The sequence below is a fragment of the Saxophila tyrrhenica genome (genome assembly GCF_035928015.1).
Source record: "Saxophila tyrrhenica strain CCFEE 5935 chromosome Unknown scaffold_17, whole genome shotgun sequence".
In the NCBI taxonomy this organism is placed as follows: Eukaryota; Fungi; Ascomycota; class Dothideomycetes; order Mycosphaerellales; family Extremaceae; genus Saxophila; species Saxophila tyrrhenica.
The window spans coordinates 372,502-388,818 of record NW_027041749.1 but is presented as its reverse complement, the minus strand read 5'-3'; the positions used below and the strand labels follow the sequence as shown (position 1 = coordinate 388,818).

Genomic DNA, 16,317 nt, shown 5'->3' with positions numbered 1-16,317 from the left:
GATTGAGCTTGCATGCAGCCTCAAGGCAGCGGTTTTCGAAGCATTGACAGAGGTCTCCTGCTTCTACCTTAGTCGATTTCCGCAACTAGTGTCGACAGCGCGCTTCTCGCCGCTCCAAGATCGGGCGCTTCAGTTTCCCAATACTGTAAATACGCCTGGAAAGAACGCACAACGGATCGCCAGTCGCTCCTGATCTCTCCACGGCGAGACTTTGCGGCTGCAAGCACAAGCAAGGCTTTCGTGATCATGCACCTGATCGTTTGCCAACAACCATGATGCCTGTGTTTCAGTAAAGCCTTTTCGAGCATCACGAAGCTCGTGTCCAAGCACTTGTTCGCGCCTGCCATGACAATGAGCTGGTCGGCTTCGGAGACTTGCCCATGGACGGCGATGTACAGGAATGGCCGCCAGATGCGCTCCCGTAGGTCTGCGTAATCCAAGTACAGCATGTAAGTGAGTTCGTCGGTGTCAATCTGGGGAGCGGAAGAGGGCGAGCCTGGGATGTGATCCCACAGCTGCACGACTTGTGCATCAAGCTCTTCTGCGATGCGCTGCAGCTGCCGCACCGGCATAGAGAGCCATTCTTCCTTCGGTACACAATACAATGCGCCCACGGTGCGGTTGGCGATTCTTCGATAGGCTATGTCCGAGAGGTAATAGTACCAGCTCTTTTCTTGCATGGACTCCCACACACCATCAGTGGCGATCCCGCCCGTCCCGGAATGTGCGGCGCTCTCTGGTGGGGACGGGAGGACATCCGGGTGTTCCATCTGAGCCAGACCTGGTGGTGGAAGGTCAAACTCCTCCCGTAGCTCGGTCTCGGACTTGAGGCAAGACCAGTATAGGCGCCGGTCGGACTGACCGAAGCTATGAGGAGTACTCTGCGATTGTAAATAGAGTCGCGGTTGGAGGAGGGCACAAGCACGATTAAACGATGTCCATCCAGTCAGAGGCCGCATTGAGTACATTTCATACACTCCAGCGAGAAACCAACATTGAGTGGCTTGGGCAGTGTTCTCGAGCAGACCCAACCGTTTGCGGGCGGCGGTGTAGTATGCTTCGGCGAGCATGTAGGACTTTGCATCATCAAGTGAGGTCTCGGATGCGCTGGGAACAGCTGCCTCCCAAGAAGTCGACAGGCTTCCCAGGGCGCAAGCAATGAGCACAAGACACGAAGATGAATCCCACTTGAAGCCTTCCTCAGCTATGGTACGGGTGAAGTCCAAAAGGTCGCCGCGGTCGAGGATTGGGTTCTTGACGTGGACGTTGTTGAGAAAGTCTCGGACAAGGAAATCAACATCTCCCTCCGAGATCCTTGCTGAGCTGCCACGTTTGATACTGGGCGAGTCTGACAACCCGGGACTGATTGAAGCTGGGTTGATGCGGCCCGCAAAGATCGGCCAGTCAATTACGTGAGTGCAGGCGCATCGGGTGTTGACAGTGAGCGCATCTGCCGCTGCTGCGTTGACGCCGTCCACGGCGCCATTAGAGCCTCCATGGCCGTTGTCAGAAGCATATGTGTTGATACTGCTAAGCTCATGGTGCGGTAACGATCCAGGATCAGTAGTGGCTGTAGCAGGTGCATTTCGGCTTCCTGGTGGGTCCTCCAGTAGCTGGATAGCATAGTTGAGACGATCGAGGATAGCTAGACTGGCTTGATCGAAGCTGATCACATGAGCAAGGGTAGTGCTTGCGTGAGTGCCGTGGACCTACGTCGAGTGGTCGGTCTCTCGGTCCTTGAAGGTGCAGTCTGCACCGAACGCAGCGCAAGTACCACAAGTCGGCCGCTGGTTATCGCACTTGGTCTGGGAGCCGAGGATTTGTTAGAGGTACACCATAGAGGATTCATTTGGACTTACTTTTCGTAATCTACAGAGCTCGCACGCAGTTACAGCTCGCTTTCGTGCATAGGTCAACCCGGTTCGGTCACCCCGTGGCCGCTTTCGAGGGTTTGCAGCGACTGCACCAGCCTCGTGCCTGACAACGCTGTCCTCGGGTGGATCAGATGGTGCTGATAAACCCTCCATGTCCAGCACCCACGCGTCTGAGGAGGTGAGGTGTAAGACTTCGGGGAGTATCGGCCATCCCCGCGCTCGCAATCACTTAGCTTCCATCAATGTTGAGTCAGCATTAATCAAACTGTTTTCAACCCCACCATCGCGGGGATAGAATATCAGACTTCAGTGCTTTGACAGTGCTTGTTGACCAACAACTGCCAGTAATGGCGTCCTCAAGCCTGCTTTCGCTCCCGGAGGAGCTACTCTTCCTCTGGCATACCCATCGACTGGAAATCCTCCTCTCCGCCGGCGTCCTGATAGCTTGCGCCCGTCTCGCGATCCATTGGCGACAGACTCGGCGGAAAGCGGTCCTGACACCACCCCTCGGGTCCCCAGTAGATGAGAAGGTACCGATAGTGACGAAGAATGATCTGGTGGAAGCAGAGCACTTCGTGCCAATACCGACAGCGCCAGGTGCGGTCAAATCAGCAGAGAAGTCCGGACCAAAGCGAGTAACTGGCGTCAAGAAGACAAGGAGAACAGCCAAGCAAGACTCGATAGACTCGAAGGACGGCGACGAGGTGACCATACAGCCATTGATATTCTACTTCTCCCTCGGCGGCAGCACGAAAGCCTACGCTGAGCAGTTACGAGGAGTTCTGTCAAACAATCAGAGGATCCTTGAGCCTGTGCTCCACGACTTGACGGAGATCGACTACGACGACTTCTTCGTCTCACCTCCAAAGTCCACGAGTGCTAATACAGTATACTTCTACTACTTCCTCATCCCGTCCTACGACATCAGTACCGAGCTCGACAACTTGCTCGACCACTTGAAGGAGACGCATCACGACTTCCGGATTGATACAGCACCCTTATCTGGACTGGCAGGATATGCTGTATTTGGCTTTGGAGATCGACAAGAATGGCCCAGCGAAGAGGCAGGGTTTGGGAAGGATGCCGTAGCTGTGGACAAATGGATGGCGAGGTTGACGGGTGGGAAGAGGGCGTTTCCGTTGGGCATGGGAGATGTGCGGTCAGACGTGGAGGAGAGGCTGCAAGAATGGAAGACTGGTGTGAGTGGTATACTGGAAGAGGTGTCTCAAGGCAAAGGGTTAGGCGAAGGCGCTCCAGGTGCAGGAGAAGCCATCGAGAGCGGCGATGAAGACGACGAAGACGACGTTCCCGCCATAACCCAATCGAAACCCACACGCCCCAAACGCACCACCCGCTCCCAAACATCCGACCTCGAAGACCTCAAAGGCCCAGCACCCATCCCCGTCGACTTCACCACCGCCGCTCCCAAAGCAATGGTCCCCACAACCTCCCCCACCTACACCTCCCTCACCAAACAAGGCTACAGCATCATCGGCACCCACTCTGGCGTCAAAACCTGCCGCTGGACCAAATCCGCCCTCCGCGGCCGCGGCTCGTGCTACAAGTACTCCTTCTACGGCATCGCCTCGCATCGCTGCATGGAAGCCACGCCCTCCCTGAGCTGCAGCAACAAATGCGTCTTCTGCTGGCGCCACGGCACGAATCCTGTTTCTACCACTTGGAGGTGGAAAGTCGATGACCCGAACGACATCTTCGATGGGATGAAAGGCGCGCATCTCCGCAAGATCAAGACCTTGCGGGGTGTCCCTGGCGTCCGAGCAGAAAGATTCGAAGAAGCAATGCGCATCCGCCACTGCGCCCTCTCCCTAGTCGGCGAACCAATCTTCTACCCCCGCATCAACGAACTCCTCTCCCTCCTCCACGGCGAACGCATCTCCACCTTCCTCGTCTGCAACGCCCAACACCCCGACCACCTCGCCGCTCTCAACCACGTCACTCAATTGTACGTCAGCATCGACGCCTCGAACGCTGAGTCCCTCAAACGCATCGACCGCCCTCTACATCGCGACTACTGGCAGCGCTTCCTCCGCTGCATGGACATCCTGCGCGAGAAGCGCTGCACCCAACGCACAGTCTTCCGCCTCACGTTAGTCAAAGGTTTCAACATCGACGAAGAAGCCGAAGGCTACGCCGCGCTCGTCGAGCGCGCACGCCCTAGCTTCGTCGAAGTGAAAGGCGTCACGTACTGCGGCACCTCTACCTCCCAGGGCGCGGGGTTGAGCATGCAGAACGTTCCCTTTTACGAAGAAGTCTCCTCCTTCGTGCTCGCACTGGAATCCGCTCTCAAACGAAAGGGATTGGACTACGGCATCGGCGCCGAGCACGCTCACAGCTGCTGCATTTTGCTCGCGGACCGGGAGCGGTATTTCCTTGAAGACGGGGATGGAGTGAAAAGGTGGCATACGCTTATTGATTATCAGGCTTTCTTTGAGTGTTTGGAGAGTGGAAAGGAGTTTGGACCGGAGGATTATGTGGGGGCTGCCACACCTGAGTGGGCGGGGTGGGGGAGGGGTGGGTTCGATCCGAGGGATGAACGGGTTGATCGGAAGGGGAGGAGGATTGAGGATAAGTCGTAGCGAAGATACGAGGTATGGTTTCTTCTCAAAGGAGGGAAGAGGTCTTGTGCTGTTGTAGCGACTGATAGTGCATTGTGCCAATGCGCATGCCCACGAGAACAAGGCTCCTAACGGGGCATTCCGCCCCCCTTCTCTCGCCCCACCCACCCCCTCAAAAGGCATTTCCCGCCGCTGCAGTAGCATCAACCATCTCCTTCCCACTGGAGAAGCTTGGGTACTTTATAAGTCAGCAATGTCAACGATCCCCCTCCTCCGCCGTCGGAAGTCCGCTCACCCCACTGCACGACCTGCTGACATGTTGACGACGTCAAAAGATTGGGAGAAGCTGGACACTTTAACACACGAAATGCGCCCACTCTCTAGTTTCAAAACTTCAATTCGTGCTATTGTATGACCTGCAACAACACTGCGCCAATGCGCTCACCAACGAGAACCCGCTCCAACCCCTCCCACCCCTCACCCCTCTCCGCCCCACCAACTCCCCAAGAACACCACCTCCAACCCCACAGCACCACCAACCCTCCTTCTCCCCCGGGAAACCCCCAGCACCACCGCCGCCACCCTACAGGAGCTTGGCGAGCCCACCGTTGCTCACCAGCTTCAGCGTGAAGCCGGGAGCAGCCGGGCTCGCCTTGGCGCCCTTCTTGGCGGCGACGGTGCTCCAGCCAGCCGTGTCGTCGGCGGTGGCGAGGGTGGAGGGGGTTCTCGGCGCGGAGAGGTCGGTCGGCGCCACCACAGCGGACGAGGCAGGGTCGGCGGCGGTGTTGTCGGCGGTGGAGAAGGTGTACTGCCCCTCCCCCTCCCCTTCCTCACTCAGCTCCGCCTCCAGCTCCGCCCCACCCACAGCATCCTCCTTACTCCACTCCTCATCCTCCGTCGTCAAATCCCCCTCCTCTTCAACCGCCTCCAGCGCCGTCTCCACCTGCTTCTCGCTCTTCCCCCAAAACCCCCCGTTCTTCATGAACTTCTTATAGACCTTCTTGCTCGCCCAGCGCCAGAAGCCGCCCTTGCGCTGGCGGATACCGTTGGTCTCGTTGTGCACTTGGATGAGATCTTCTTCGATCTTGGTGCGGAGGGTGTTGATGAGTGATTTTTGATCGGAGGGCGTGTGCTTGGTGGCGGGGGAGATGTCGAGGAGTTGGAGGAGGCCGTCGATTTGTTCCTTCTCGGGGTGGTAGCCTTCTCTGGCTGCGGACGAGCGGCGACGGTGCGCGTTGTGCGCTTTTTCGAGGAATTGGTTGCGTGTTTCGCGAACGGAAGAGGTGGCTTTGTTGAAGAACAGGTGCTGGAAGATCTCCTCGTCCATCTCCTCTTTGCCGCCCTCGGGAACTTCAACTTCGACGAATTCCTCCGGGTGCAGGATCCGCGCCACATGCTCGATCTGGACCTGCGTGACGGCGATTTGGAGGATCACGTGCTTTTTCTTCCCCTTCTTGCCGCCAGTCGGACTTTTCACCTTGCCTCCTGCCTTCTCGACTGCCGCTTTGAGCATCTTGAGCTCGGTGATGGTGATAGCGATCTCGCGGTGGCGCTTCGTGTGCTCGCCCTCGGCCATGTGGCAGGGAAGACACTTCGAGCTCGTGCCTTTCTTGAAGAGCTGCGTGTGATAGCGCTTGCACCATTCGACGTGTTCGCCGAGGCAGCGCGTCCGGGCTTGCGGGGTGGTGAGCGGATTTTGGCATTGTGGGCAGTGGTGGACTAGACAGCAGCATAGTCCGGTTAGCAGCAAGTCTAAGTGTAGGACTTGGGGAGATGGGTAATGTCAGGGGCAGGGATGGGAAGGGATGAGGTGAGGTCAGGCGCGAGATCAGGGGCAGGATCAGATGTCGGGAGATGAGGTGAGGTTTTCCAGACAGTGTCAGAAAAGGGGAGAACATTACCTGTCGCCCCCGTGCCCTCCCACACATAGAGATCGTTAGTCATGACGTCGGTTTCGGCGCAATCGTTTCTTCGCGGTGCTGCCTGTGGTACTTTTGCGTGCGGTGGTGGTGGTGGCGCACAGACTTTGTGTCTCTCCTTGGAAGCGAACGTGATATTTGCCGTCCTTGCTGGAGGACAAAGAGGGTGTGTACGATGTTGTTGCGGTGTCCAGGACCGAGTACATACTCTTCGAGTCGAGGGTGAACTTTGCTGTAGTCGCTGGTAGCCGTGGTAGTGATCTTTGTCGTGGCCGCCGATGGTCGCTGGTAGCCGTAGCAAGGTCCTATGTTCTTCTTTGTCTTCCTCGAAAACGCGCGCGGTACCGTTTGGACCTCGAAGTTACTGTTCTCCTTTCTTGATATCAGCAGGTGTGGGTAACGCAAGCAAGAAAGCAAGGCACGGCAAGGCGTGGCGGCGTGGCGTAGCAAAGGTTGTTGACCTCCCAACGAGTGAAAGTCGGTGGTGTCGGTAGAAAAGCTCCACGTGATGTTCGAGGTTGTAAACACTCTCCGTTTGCAAAATAACATTGCGATGACGTTGGGTCCGTTTCGGCTTGTGCCCGGGCCGATGCACGTGCAAAGGGGAAAGCATGTTCTTTTGGGCAGGAGCGGGTGTGCACGTGAGAATGTTGAGACGTGAGACTGGGTTGAAGCGAGTGGAATGCTTTTGTAGTGTTTTGTAGAATAACAGGTAAGAACTTTTGATGTGTCGTTAGACTCGGAGGGTGTCAGGGGTTAGGCGTCCTTGACCATGCGGGCTCCCGCCCAGACGAACGGGTAGTTGCGTTGGTACCAGTTGACACTTCGGAATCGACACGTTAGCCATCTGATCTGCCAGCTGGGGGATTCGAGGGCAACAAAGAGAACTCACAAAGTCTTCCGTCCAGCAACTCTCGGGTGGGTAGCCCAAGATCCACCAAGCACGACGTTGTGCTTGCCATCGTAGAAGTCCTCTGTCCCAACGTCAGCATCTCAATCCAGCTTGCCGCATTCGACTCCAGAGTCAACTCACCGCTATAAGCAGGATACAACTTCATCGGCTCGAACCCATCCACCCTCACCAGCTCCGAAGCAGTCCACTCCCACAGCCCTCCCATCTCGCTCAACCCTGCAAGCTTTCCGCCGTTCTGCGTTACAGGCATCGGGTGCCAGTGTTTGAAGCCCACGTTGGCATCCGTGAGATCAGCGAACAACTCTCTCGGGTTGGGTCCAGCTTTGGCGCTGGACGCGCCGTTGATGGAAGGGTGGGGTGGCGGGGTCTCCTGCACGCCCTCGTTGACAAGGTGGCTGTCGTTTCGTCAGCACAGTAGCATATATGGGTTGAAGGCGAGGATGTACCTGTTAACTGCCGGGATCATCTTGGGCAGGGCATTTGCAGCTTCCTTCTTCTTCAAGGCATCCGAGTAGAGATAGATGCTTCGGACCTCCTCGAGCGTCGGGATGCGGCCGCCCATGTACTTGGCGCAGCCATTCAGCTCATCATAAGAGGCCGCGATCGGCCAGTCCAGGGCATATTTCAGCGGCACAGGACCATAGATGGTGCGGACAGCTTTGTCTTCCAAGAAGTGGTGCAGTCCAGCATCGCCATTGGTGTGACCGTTGACACCGTTGACACCATTCGTCCCATTGGTCTTCGGCATCTCCATCCAAGAAGCCGGCAGCTGGTGCTTCTCCGTAGCAGCAAGGTACTGCGCATACTCTCCATTAGTAATCGGTCTGGCCTTCGACTTGAAAGCCTTCACGTTCCTGGTGTAAGGAGGCGTTTCCACATCCCAACCAAAATACCTGACCGGTCCATCCCCGTTGTCTGGGTCGTTGAGGCCGATGGTGACCTTCTGCTCCGGGACATCGATCCACTGGTTCTCAACGGCATCCCTCTTGGCCTGAGCGGCCAACTGCTCAAAGTCCGGCTTCATCGTTCCAGGAGGCGGCAGCGTCTTGTCGCTCTGGATCAACATGTACAGCAATGTCTCCATGTGCATGATCTCATGTTCAAAAGCCAGCCACAACGTACGGCCGGTCCAGAGATCATCGTAAGCCTGTCCAGACTTGTAGAATTTCGTCACCCGATCGCGGACACCCTGTTGGAAACGCAGAATCTCATCCAACGGCGGCCACTCATCCGGCACCTCGCTGTGCGCATGCACCTTCTCTGGGTTCTCGACATCCGGATCGATACCGCGCTCGAAGATCTTGTAGAAGTACTTCGGCTCTGTTGGCGGCGTCTTGGTCGCCTCGGTGAGTTTCATATCGAAGAAAGTCGGGATGTGGCCAAGGTAGAAGATACAGGCATTCCGCAGCTTGATCGGCTTATCGTAGAGCTTCTCATCCGGGATCATCTTCCTGGTGACATTGTCCCAGGTATTCCATAGTTCATGCCATTCCGCCAGACTTGGCACTGGATGGGCAGCGTACTGCTCCGGCTTCGACGAGCTGATCATCTCCGGTCGTTGTAGGAGATGTAGATCTGCGTTTGAATAATGATTAACAGGTGTTTGCTAGGATGAATCCTTGGTATGTGTAATTTAGTTGGTTTGGAAACAAAGATTCCAAAGCAAGACGGGATGGTAAGCACGCACAGTAAGTTCCTTCGTCGTTAGCGAACGACGTGCCTTCTATGATGCGAGATCGATTCGCTCCGACCTTGGCGCTCGCGCTGACCTGCCGCCACAGATTCTCGGCTTCGCGAAATGGCCCTGAAAGTTCATCGCACCCGACGATCAGCTCATGTTAGAATACTCAGGTAGGGAATATCGCTGCGCTTACACTTGTAGCTCTCTTCGATGCGAACCTTCTCTCCTTTCTTAATCAATGTTCCTTCGATAGTAACGTCCTTTTTGGGAGTCACAAAGGCACGATGCCGGCTTCCAGCTGAGTCGAACTCGCCGGTCGCTTCCCAATCGTCTGTTCGGAATGCTTCGTAATCCAACAGCCTGTTCGCGTGTTTAAGTCCGTTCGAAGTGAAGTTGTGCGTCACGTCGCCGCGGTCGTTGTAAGCACGGTATACCCGGTCCGGATCTTGACAGCCGTCCAGAGCGACCAGCATCAAATCTTGCGGTTTCAGCTCCGCTGCGAACTGGGCCAGGAACTCGACTGCTTCGCTTGGTGGGAAGTTGCCGATGCTGGATCCCATCGACAGGATAGCCTTCGGTTTGGCAGCGTTTTTCGGCTGCTTCAACCACGCAAGGCCATCGTCGTACGTACCCCACAGACCAGCGCATCGGATATGCTTGTACGTCCCTTCTGGAACGAGTTGCAACGTCCGGACCAGTTCATCGTACATCAAATCCAAGGCGTAGTAATGGACTTGCTTTCCAGCCTTTTCCAAGGCATCTAATAAGATCTTGATCTTTCGAAGGTTCCTAGATAGGCAGTCACTCACTGCCTAAAAGGACCTACAAGGGCGCACGCATAGCGAGAGATCTAGGGGTACGTACCCACTCCCAAGCTCGACCACGTTGGACCCTTCCGGAATCCGCTCCGCGATGCGGTCGGCATACTTCGTCAGAATGGCGATCTCTTCTTCGGTCAGGTAGTACTCGTCCAGGTACGTGATCTCTTCGAAAAGTCTCAGCCCCTCGTCGTCGTAGAGCAAGAGCGTCGGCAGAGTCTTCTCTCCTCCATCTTCGGGCTTCAATCCGGACAAGATCTCTTGCTTAAGCTCAATGCCTGCAGCATCAGATCTGATATCAATGATATGAGGAGCAACGGCCTGCTCGCCAAGAGAGCCCATTGCAGCGAGTAGAGAGATAGCGATAGGGTAAGAGATTGTGTTCCAGGGAACGAATAAGGAAACAGACCTACCTGTAGTTTTGTACAGTTTGTGGTTACACAACATGACGAAAAGTCCCGCGAATGAGAGGCATCAAACGGCAGCTGCAGACGATGCTGTAATCCTCTGCGGAGTCTAGCCTTCAACCAGCAGGTGAGCGGCGACTCAAGCGTTCGAGGGCGTTCAAGCGTCCGGAGATCCAGCTTCAGTTCGGAGCGAATGTCAGCCAGGTACACGTCCCGTGCCGAGGAGCCGGCAGTGAGGTGATGACTGAGCCTCTTCTCGAGCGAAGGGCGTGGCGGAGCATCATAGTGAAGGAGGGTGAGGTACGGCGGATGACCGGCGGAAGTGGAGTGGGCGATTTGGAAGCCTCAGCTGCTGTTATGGGCCGGCATGACGTCTAGCGTGCAGAGAGCTTTTTGCGCCGTTCGAATCACATCATCCTCTCTTCGAATAGAACTGTTCCTGAAGATGCAGGGAAGAATCTTAATGAACTCCACTGTGGTGTGAGTGGGAGACGACACGAGAAGTCGAAGGACGTGAAGAGACGCGTGGAGACGAAAAACGCGGGGCAAATGTCGAAATTCGCTGGAGGCTAAAGCAGGTAAGCGGGCGCGCAAATGATGATGTTGACGAATGGACCGCTCGGGAGAGTGAGCGTGGAGCAAGTGGCTGCTCGGCAGATGCTGAGGTTCTCAAAGAATTAGTAAAAGTGCATGTCATGGTTTGAAAGTGAAGAAAGTCAGTTTCAGCTTCAGCTCACTCACTCAAGAAGAACAGCACTGATGTGAGAGAGGACGGCTTCAGAATACGCCTCACGTTTGACAATGGCAGCGGCAGAGGCTCGTGATGACAGCTCGTCGGGACTGTCGTTGCAAAGGCTGTGCACGTGGTAGGTGCTGTGGGTGCTTCTGGATGGTACAGATGGACGCTCGTGAACCATGACTAGTATGAGCGCACTGTGTCTTCTCCTGGTTGATTTTAATTGTTGAGTACCTCCACTACTTCAATGAGCTGTCCAGCGGTCGAGACTTGCTGATAGTTGTGCGACGGGTGCATGATCAAGACTCCTCGAGATCCTGGTCTGACGGTCCACCAGTGCCTCTTTCAGATGAGCCCTTCTGCATTGTAACCATTGGTGCTCTCGCCGTTTGGATCCGACTGACCACGCTTGCGAGGCGGCCCTGTCGAATTTATCCTGATGATCTCTTCTCTCCCTTTCAACCTCATATTTTCAAGCATCGTTCCATGCACAGCCGCTGAAACAGCCAGCTGCCCGAATACCTCCTCGCTCTTCTCTCCAATGGTCCGTTTCGATTGAGCAAGTGACCGTCAGAGCTGCGTCAGACCCACATCCATGAGCTGTTCGCCCTAAGCAGCCGCACCGCTCACCTGCTCCACATATCATCCATCTTCAAGGTGTACCAGACCGACCATCCCCCTCTTTCGACCCATCGCTCTCCTCATCGCTCGAAGGCGAGGTGACTCGGCGGGGCTGCTGAAGAAGGGCGGACAGCTGGCTCGATTCGGTGACGAGCTTCCCGCCAGATGCCAGATACCGACCAAGCGCTGATCGAACGTCTGGAGACATGCTGTGGCTCGCAAGAAGGCCAGGCGCAAATACAACGTCCGGGCTTCGTGAAAGTGCCACGGAGATTTGTGCGACGTCGCCGATGGTCTCGATAGTAGCGGTGCTGTTCATGTTGACCAGGTCCTGAAAATCGGCCGACGGTGACACTCCGGTTGCAGGAAGGACGACCACATGGGGTTGATCATTGCGTTGGCCTGGCAGTGTGCGTGGGCTGGCGACTTTGTCGACGGGAGCGCTCGAAGGCGTGCACCTTATCCGCGGTCGCGGTGGTCCATACGGCGACGGTGCCCGGTCTCGAGGCAGCTCATAGTATCCACGACCCATTGGAGATATGCGAGCTGTTTTCTGTCGGAATTGATGTCGGAGAAAGTGTGTTGCGGCGTTTCCTGGGCCGTGAAGAAAAGAGCACAATGAGCGCTTTTGACTTGGAGGCCATGGTGAATTCTTATGCTTCTGTTAAGCCGCCAAAACACACCGACTATGTGCTCCATGCACAGTACTGTAAGCTCATGTAGTCGTGAAGCATTAGTATGCGCAGCGGTGAAAGAAGCTTGGCCTTCCTGCGGCTGAAGCGCCCGACCGCCAAAGTGGCGCCTCTTCGTCCAACATTAGCAGACAATACGCTCGCCAAAAGACAAAATCGAATACACTGCTGGCCTGATCGATCTCAGTATAGTGGTTTCCTGCGCCAGTCGACCGGAGATCGCGATCTTGGGTGTTAGGGTTCGGGCTCGACGGCTGATTCATGGTGAGTGTAAGCTTGCCAACAGCCAGCCTTACGGTGCGGTATCGTATGGCGGCGACATTCGCGTGGGAGGGTTTGCGACCGTACATATCGCACGATTATCCGCATAACAAAGGTAGGTTGGATCGTCGATCGTCGAGTCTGCCCGTGATGATCTGCTTGACCACTGACGTGTGCGCTCATGTCGAAACATTCCCACCACATCACCAATGCATTCACGGCTCCAGCAGTCAGCTTCTTCAGACCATAACTCGTCTCAGCCCACTCGTGCCACCGAGAACCCTTCGCCCTGTGACCGCATCTCGTCCGGCACCGCTCTCCCACTTCCCGGCTCGACTGCCACCGCCTTCTTCCACCCAGCCCTTTGCCCCTTCCTCGTCACCAGAGCCCTCCATGAAAGCTTCTTGACGGGGATGCGTGCCGTCGACCCACTTGTAGATACATGTGTAGCAGTACACGAAGCCGGTCTGGGCCGCTGTAGCGGTCTGGATGTCCGCGAGGCAAATGGGACAGACAGAGGTGGTATTTGAACTCTCATTGGTGGTGCGTGCAGGTGCTGGGACGGTGAGGATCGGGAGATGGTTTGTTGACGATACTGGTGGGCTGCCCAAGCCAGAATCGCGGCGCAGCGTGCTCTTCTCCTTCTCCTCGTTCGCAGTAGGCTTTGCCTTCTGCTTGGTCAGCGCGAGCAAGCCAGAGATGACTGGCGGTGGCAGCTCGAGGCCTTCGTTCGCCTTTCTTGACAGCTGCCGGGCAAAGTCTGATGCGTGCCACCACTCCAAAAACTTCAGAGCGAATATTGAAGTTGGAAGTAGGATCTTCAAGCTTGACAGCAACCGCGGATACACTGTCTCGGTCATCATGCGAGGGCTGAAGATAGACCTCGTCTGTCCGGGCCGTACTCCTGGTCCAGCTGGCGCGGGTTTTGGCTGGGTCGCCAGAGCTATCGCTCTGCCATCTGCCTCGTTGAGTCGGCGCATCCTCGTTCCTATGAGCCAAAGCCAAGGCGAATGATGCTTCGACCCATCGAAGAGATACGCCAGGTTGAATGCCAACAAGGAGAAGTAGTACGCCGCATTCACGCTGGGGTAGATCTTCCTCAAGAACCACTTGTACAACCACATAATGCGTTGTCGCAATGTGCCCTCCTCTGGCCACCTCTCCCGGTCCTGATAAGCCGGACCCAGCATATTGATCGATGCCGCATGGATATCATAGGACTCATCCAGCTTCCTCTTGACATACGGCAGCGCTACCATGACCGCCAGGTTCTTCCACACATCATTGTTCCGAAGCTTGAGCGTCTCGCGCACTTCATGAGGCGCTCCAAGCTGTGCTCTCCTGATCTCGCCTCCTCTGATCCGTAGTACGCGCTCTCGTTTGAGGCCATAGAAGTTCTCTGTGAAGCCTCCGCCGTAGATCTTGAGGTAATAGCGCTCAGCGACCAGCGATAGGAGCGCGTATAGCTCGTCGAAGGAGTTGAGCGCTCGTAGAAGATATCGAGGATGTCTGTGGGTTGCGACGGCAAGTAGATAGCGCAGCGAAGGTGGTATGAGGGCGCCGAGTTGTTGCTCGGATAGCAGCTCGAAGAGTGATGGCTTTTGCTCGTCCAAGCCGCCCTGGAGGGAGGTCATGAACTCCATGGCATCGGTCTTTCTCTGAAGTTCCTGCGATCCTCCTATCGAGCCATGGCTGCAATTTCTGTCGTTGTATTAGTCTTGTAGAAGGAGAATGAGAGGCCGGACGACATGACGGAAGTCCTCATGCCGAGGCTCATTGAACTTCAAGAGGCAGGCGCGTTCCACAGCGCGTCTCCCGTCTCCCATTTTAACGACACCTCCTACCTATATCTCCAAACTCACCATGTCGAGCGCGGCCAATGCAGGTGCTGGCGAGAAGACGTACTTCGAACAACAGCGGGAGTTGGTGATCAGCGATGTGGCGGCGGTACGAGACATGCTACACTCACGCCTAGAGAGCTTTACTGATGCCAGGCAGAGTCTAGAAAACGTGCTGCAGAACCTCAACAAGCTGAATCGCAGCCTGGAAGGCGTGATAGCGGTACGCTGCATGTACTTTCCTGCTATTGAGATTCGTCTAATGGCTCCAGGTTGGCAATGAGTTCAGCCAGGTGGAAGGGCTGTGGTCCCAGTTCGAGAATGTGATGGCGAAGGAGCCGGAGAAAGAGGGCACCAAGGACAGCAAAGAGGGCGCGGCGAACGATGCCGCATGAGAAGATGGCGGAACGAAAAGTGACACGGATGATGAATGTTCAATGATACCCAGACCGCTATATGCGACAGTCCTCCCTTCATCTCAAGGCCGTTATGCACGCTCAAATCCCAACCCGCGGCTACCAGCGCTCGTTCAACACCATGAACGCCTCATACCTATGCTTGAATGGACATGCTCTCATCGCCGCACCGGACCGCCAAACAGGAGCATGCGCATCCCGCGCAGAAAGAACCGCATCGATCCAATGTGTCGTATCAGCATCGGCATCGCTTCAACCGCCTCGCCTGTGCCCTGTCAACGAAAGTGGCTCATAACGAGTACGCACACCGACTCAGAGAATCTTGCAGTTACTCCGCTTCTTCCTCTTCGCAGGCACGCCGGACTTTCCTGTCGCGCCGCTCACTTGCGCATGCTCCTCCTCTCGTCCTCGTACGGCGGTGTCGATTGCTGTCTCGAAGATCTCGTGTACGCCGGTCATCTCTTTGGACGAGCACTCCATGTACATGGCGCCCATCTTGTCGGCGACCGCGCGGCCTTGTTGTTGTGTGACGGGGGTGAGACCTTGGGTTTTGAGCAGCTCGATGCATGTTCGCTTGCCGCGAAGGTCGGATTTGAGGCCGCAGAGGATGATGGGGGTCGTTGGGCAGAAATGCAGGACTTCGGGGTACCACTGGGAGATCATTAGTGGGACCGCTCGATTATCTGTTGAGGCCTTACATACCTTGTCAAGAACATTCTCGAGCGAGTTGGGACAGTCGATGGCGAAGCAGACGAAGAGCAGGTCTGTCTCTGGGTATGAAAGCGGTCTCAGTCGGTCGTAATCCTCCTGTCCTGCGGTGTCCCATAGCGCCAACTCAACAGTCTTGCCGGTGTTCTTGTGCTCGACGTGCGTGATGTAGTTCTCGAAGACTGTCGGTACATATTTCTGCATCCCGTTAGCGAATCAATCAACTACTGCGATGCGAACGGCCACTCACCTCTGGGAACACTCCTTGCGAATAGCTGATCAACAAGCAAGTCTTCCCGCACCCGCCGTCGCCGACCACAACAAACTTCTTGCTATACTCCGGAGGCGCCGTGATGTTCGTCCGCGCGCTCGAGCTGGCGCTGGTGTTCACTGTGCCATCTGAGCCTCGCGCCGACCGTCGGTAGCTGTCGCCGCGTGTGAGGAAGGACTTGGAGCTGTTTTTGCGGCGGAGATGGTCGTAGTTCTGGACCGCTGCGACGGACATGGTTGCGTAGTGGTGCTGCTATGATATGGAATGGATGTCTCGGGGTGTTGGAATGTGGGAGTGGTGTTTGGGACGGGTGTCGAGTCTGGGCTGGCTGCGAAGAAGAGATGCGAAAGTTCGCCATTATTGACTCGTGGTTGCCAAAGCAACTGAAGGAAACCGCGACCCAACTTGCGTCACATGCTATATTCGATCCCCTTGCTCTAACGTTGGACGAACCTGTTGCTGTTCTCTACAGCAGTAATTTGCAGATATCACCTTATCCAATTGATTTACTGCGACAATGTGTCTCTGTCTGTAGCGACAGCAGGATGTGAATGTACCAAACTTGGAGTTGCATGTGATAGCCAAG

At 55.8% G+C, this 16,317-nt stretch overlaps 8 protein-coding genes across 8 annotated transcripts; 2 read left to right on the top strand and 6 right to left on the bottom strand.

The window, feature by feature from the left end:
* Positions 1-68: 68 nt before the first annotated feature.
* On the bottom strand, positions 69-2,027 carry LTR77_009302 (uncharacterized protein; the record flags this gene model as incomplete). Its single annotated transcript, XM_064806530.1, has 3 exons — positions 69-1,665; positions 1,714-1,805; positions 1,860-2,027. The coding sequence occupies 3 exons, from the start codon at positions 2,025-2,027 to the stop codon at positions 69-71; spliced, it is 1,857 nt and encodes a 618-aa protein (XP_064655347.1).
* Positions 2,028-2,221: 194 nt separating this feature from the next.
* YPO7 (Fe-S oxidoreductase) lies at positions 2,222-4,471 on the top strand (the record flags this gene model as incomplete). Its single annotated transcript, XM_064806529.1, has 1 exon — positions 2,222-4,471. The coding sequence occupies one exon, from the start codon at positions 2,222-2,224 to the stop codon at positions 4,469-4,471; it is 2,250 nt and encodes a 749-aa protein (XP_064655346.1).
* A 562-nt stretch (positions 4,472-5,033) lies between these two features.
* Positions 5,034-6,394, bottom strand: LTR77_009300 (uncharacterized protein; the record flags this gene model as incomplete). The annotated part of the gene is made up of 2 exons (XM_064806528.1): positions 5,034-6,169; positions 6,352-6,394. 2 exons carry the CDS (start codon positions 6,392-6,394, stop codon positions 5,034-5,036), a joined length of 1,179 nt encoding a protein of 392 aa, XP_064655345.1.
* A 731-nt stretch (positions 6,395-7,125) lies between these two features.
* LTR77_009299 (uncharacterized protein) lies at positions 7,126-10,123 on the bottom strand (the record flags this gene model as incomplete). Its single annotated transcript, XM_064806527.1, has 7 exons — positions 7,126-7,192; positions 7,262-7,343; positions 7,403-7,677; positions 7,729-8,857; positions 8,970-9,086; positions 9,157-9,752; positions 9,828-10,123. The coding sequence occupies 7 exons, from the start codon at positions 10,121-10,123 to the stop codon at positions 7,126-7,128; spliced, it is 2,562 nt and encodes an 853-aa protein (XP_064655344.1).
* Positions 10,124-11,576: 1,453 nt separating this feature from the next.
* LTR77_009298 (uncharacterized protein) lies at positions 11,577-12,077 on the bottom strand (the record flags this gene model as incomplete). The annotated part of the gene is made up of 1 exon (XM_064806526.1): positions 11,577-12,077. The coding sequence occupies one exon, from the start codon at positions 12,075-12,077 to the stop codon at positions 11,577-11,579; it is 501 nt and encodes a 166-aa protein (XP_064655343.1).
* A 660-nt stretch (positions 12,078-12,737) lies between these two features.
* PEX12 (ubiquitin-protein ligase peroxin 12) lies at positions 12,738-14,141 on the bottom strand (the record flags this gene model as incomplete). Its single annotated transcript, XM_064806525.1, has 1 exon — positions 12,738-14,141. The coding sequence occupies one exon, from the start codon at positions 14,139-14,141 to the stop codon at positions 12,738-12,740; it is 1,404 nt and encodes a 467-aa protein (XP_064655342.1).
* Positions 14,142-14,361: 220 nt separating this feature from the next.
* DAD1 (Dolichyl-diphosphooligosaccharide-protein glycosyltransferase subunit dad1) lies at positions 14,362-14,731 on the top strand (the record flags this gene model as incomplete). The annotated part of the gene is made up of 2 exons (XM_064806524.1): positions 14,362-14,559; positions 14,609-14,731. 2 exons carry the CDS (start codon positions 14,362-14,364, stop codon positions 14,729-14,731), a joined length of 321 nt encoding a protein of 106 aa, XP_064655341.1.
* A 333-nt stretch (positions 14,732-15,064) lies between these two features.
* rho4 lies at positions 15,065-15,965 on the bottom strand (the record flags this gene model as incomplete). Its single annotated transcript, XM_064806523.1, has 3 exons — positions 15,065-15,403; positions 15,455-15,658; positions 15,711-15,965. The coding sequence occupies 3 exons, from the start codon at positions 15,963-15,965 to the stop codon at positions 15,065-15,067; spliced, it is 798 nt and encodes a 265-aa protein (XP_064655340.1).
* Between the last annotated feature and the right edge of the window lie 352 nt (positions 15,966-16,317).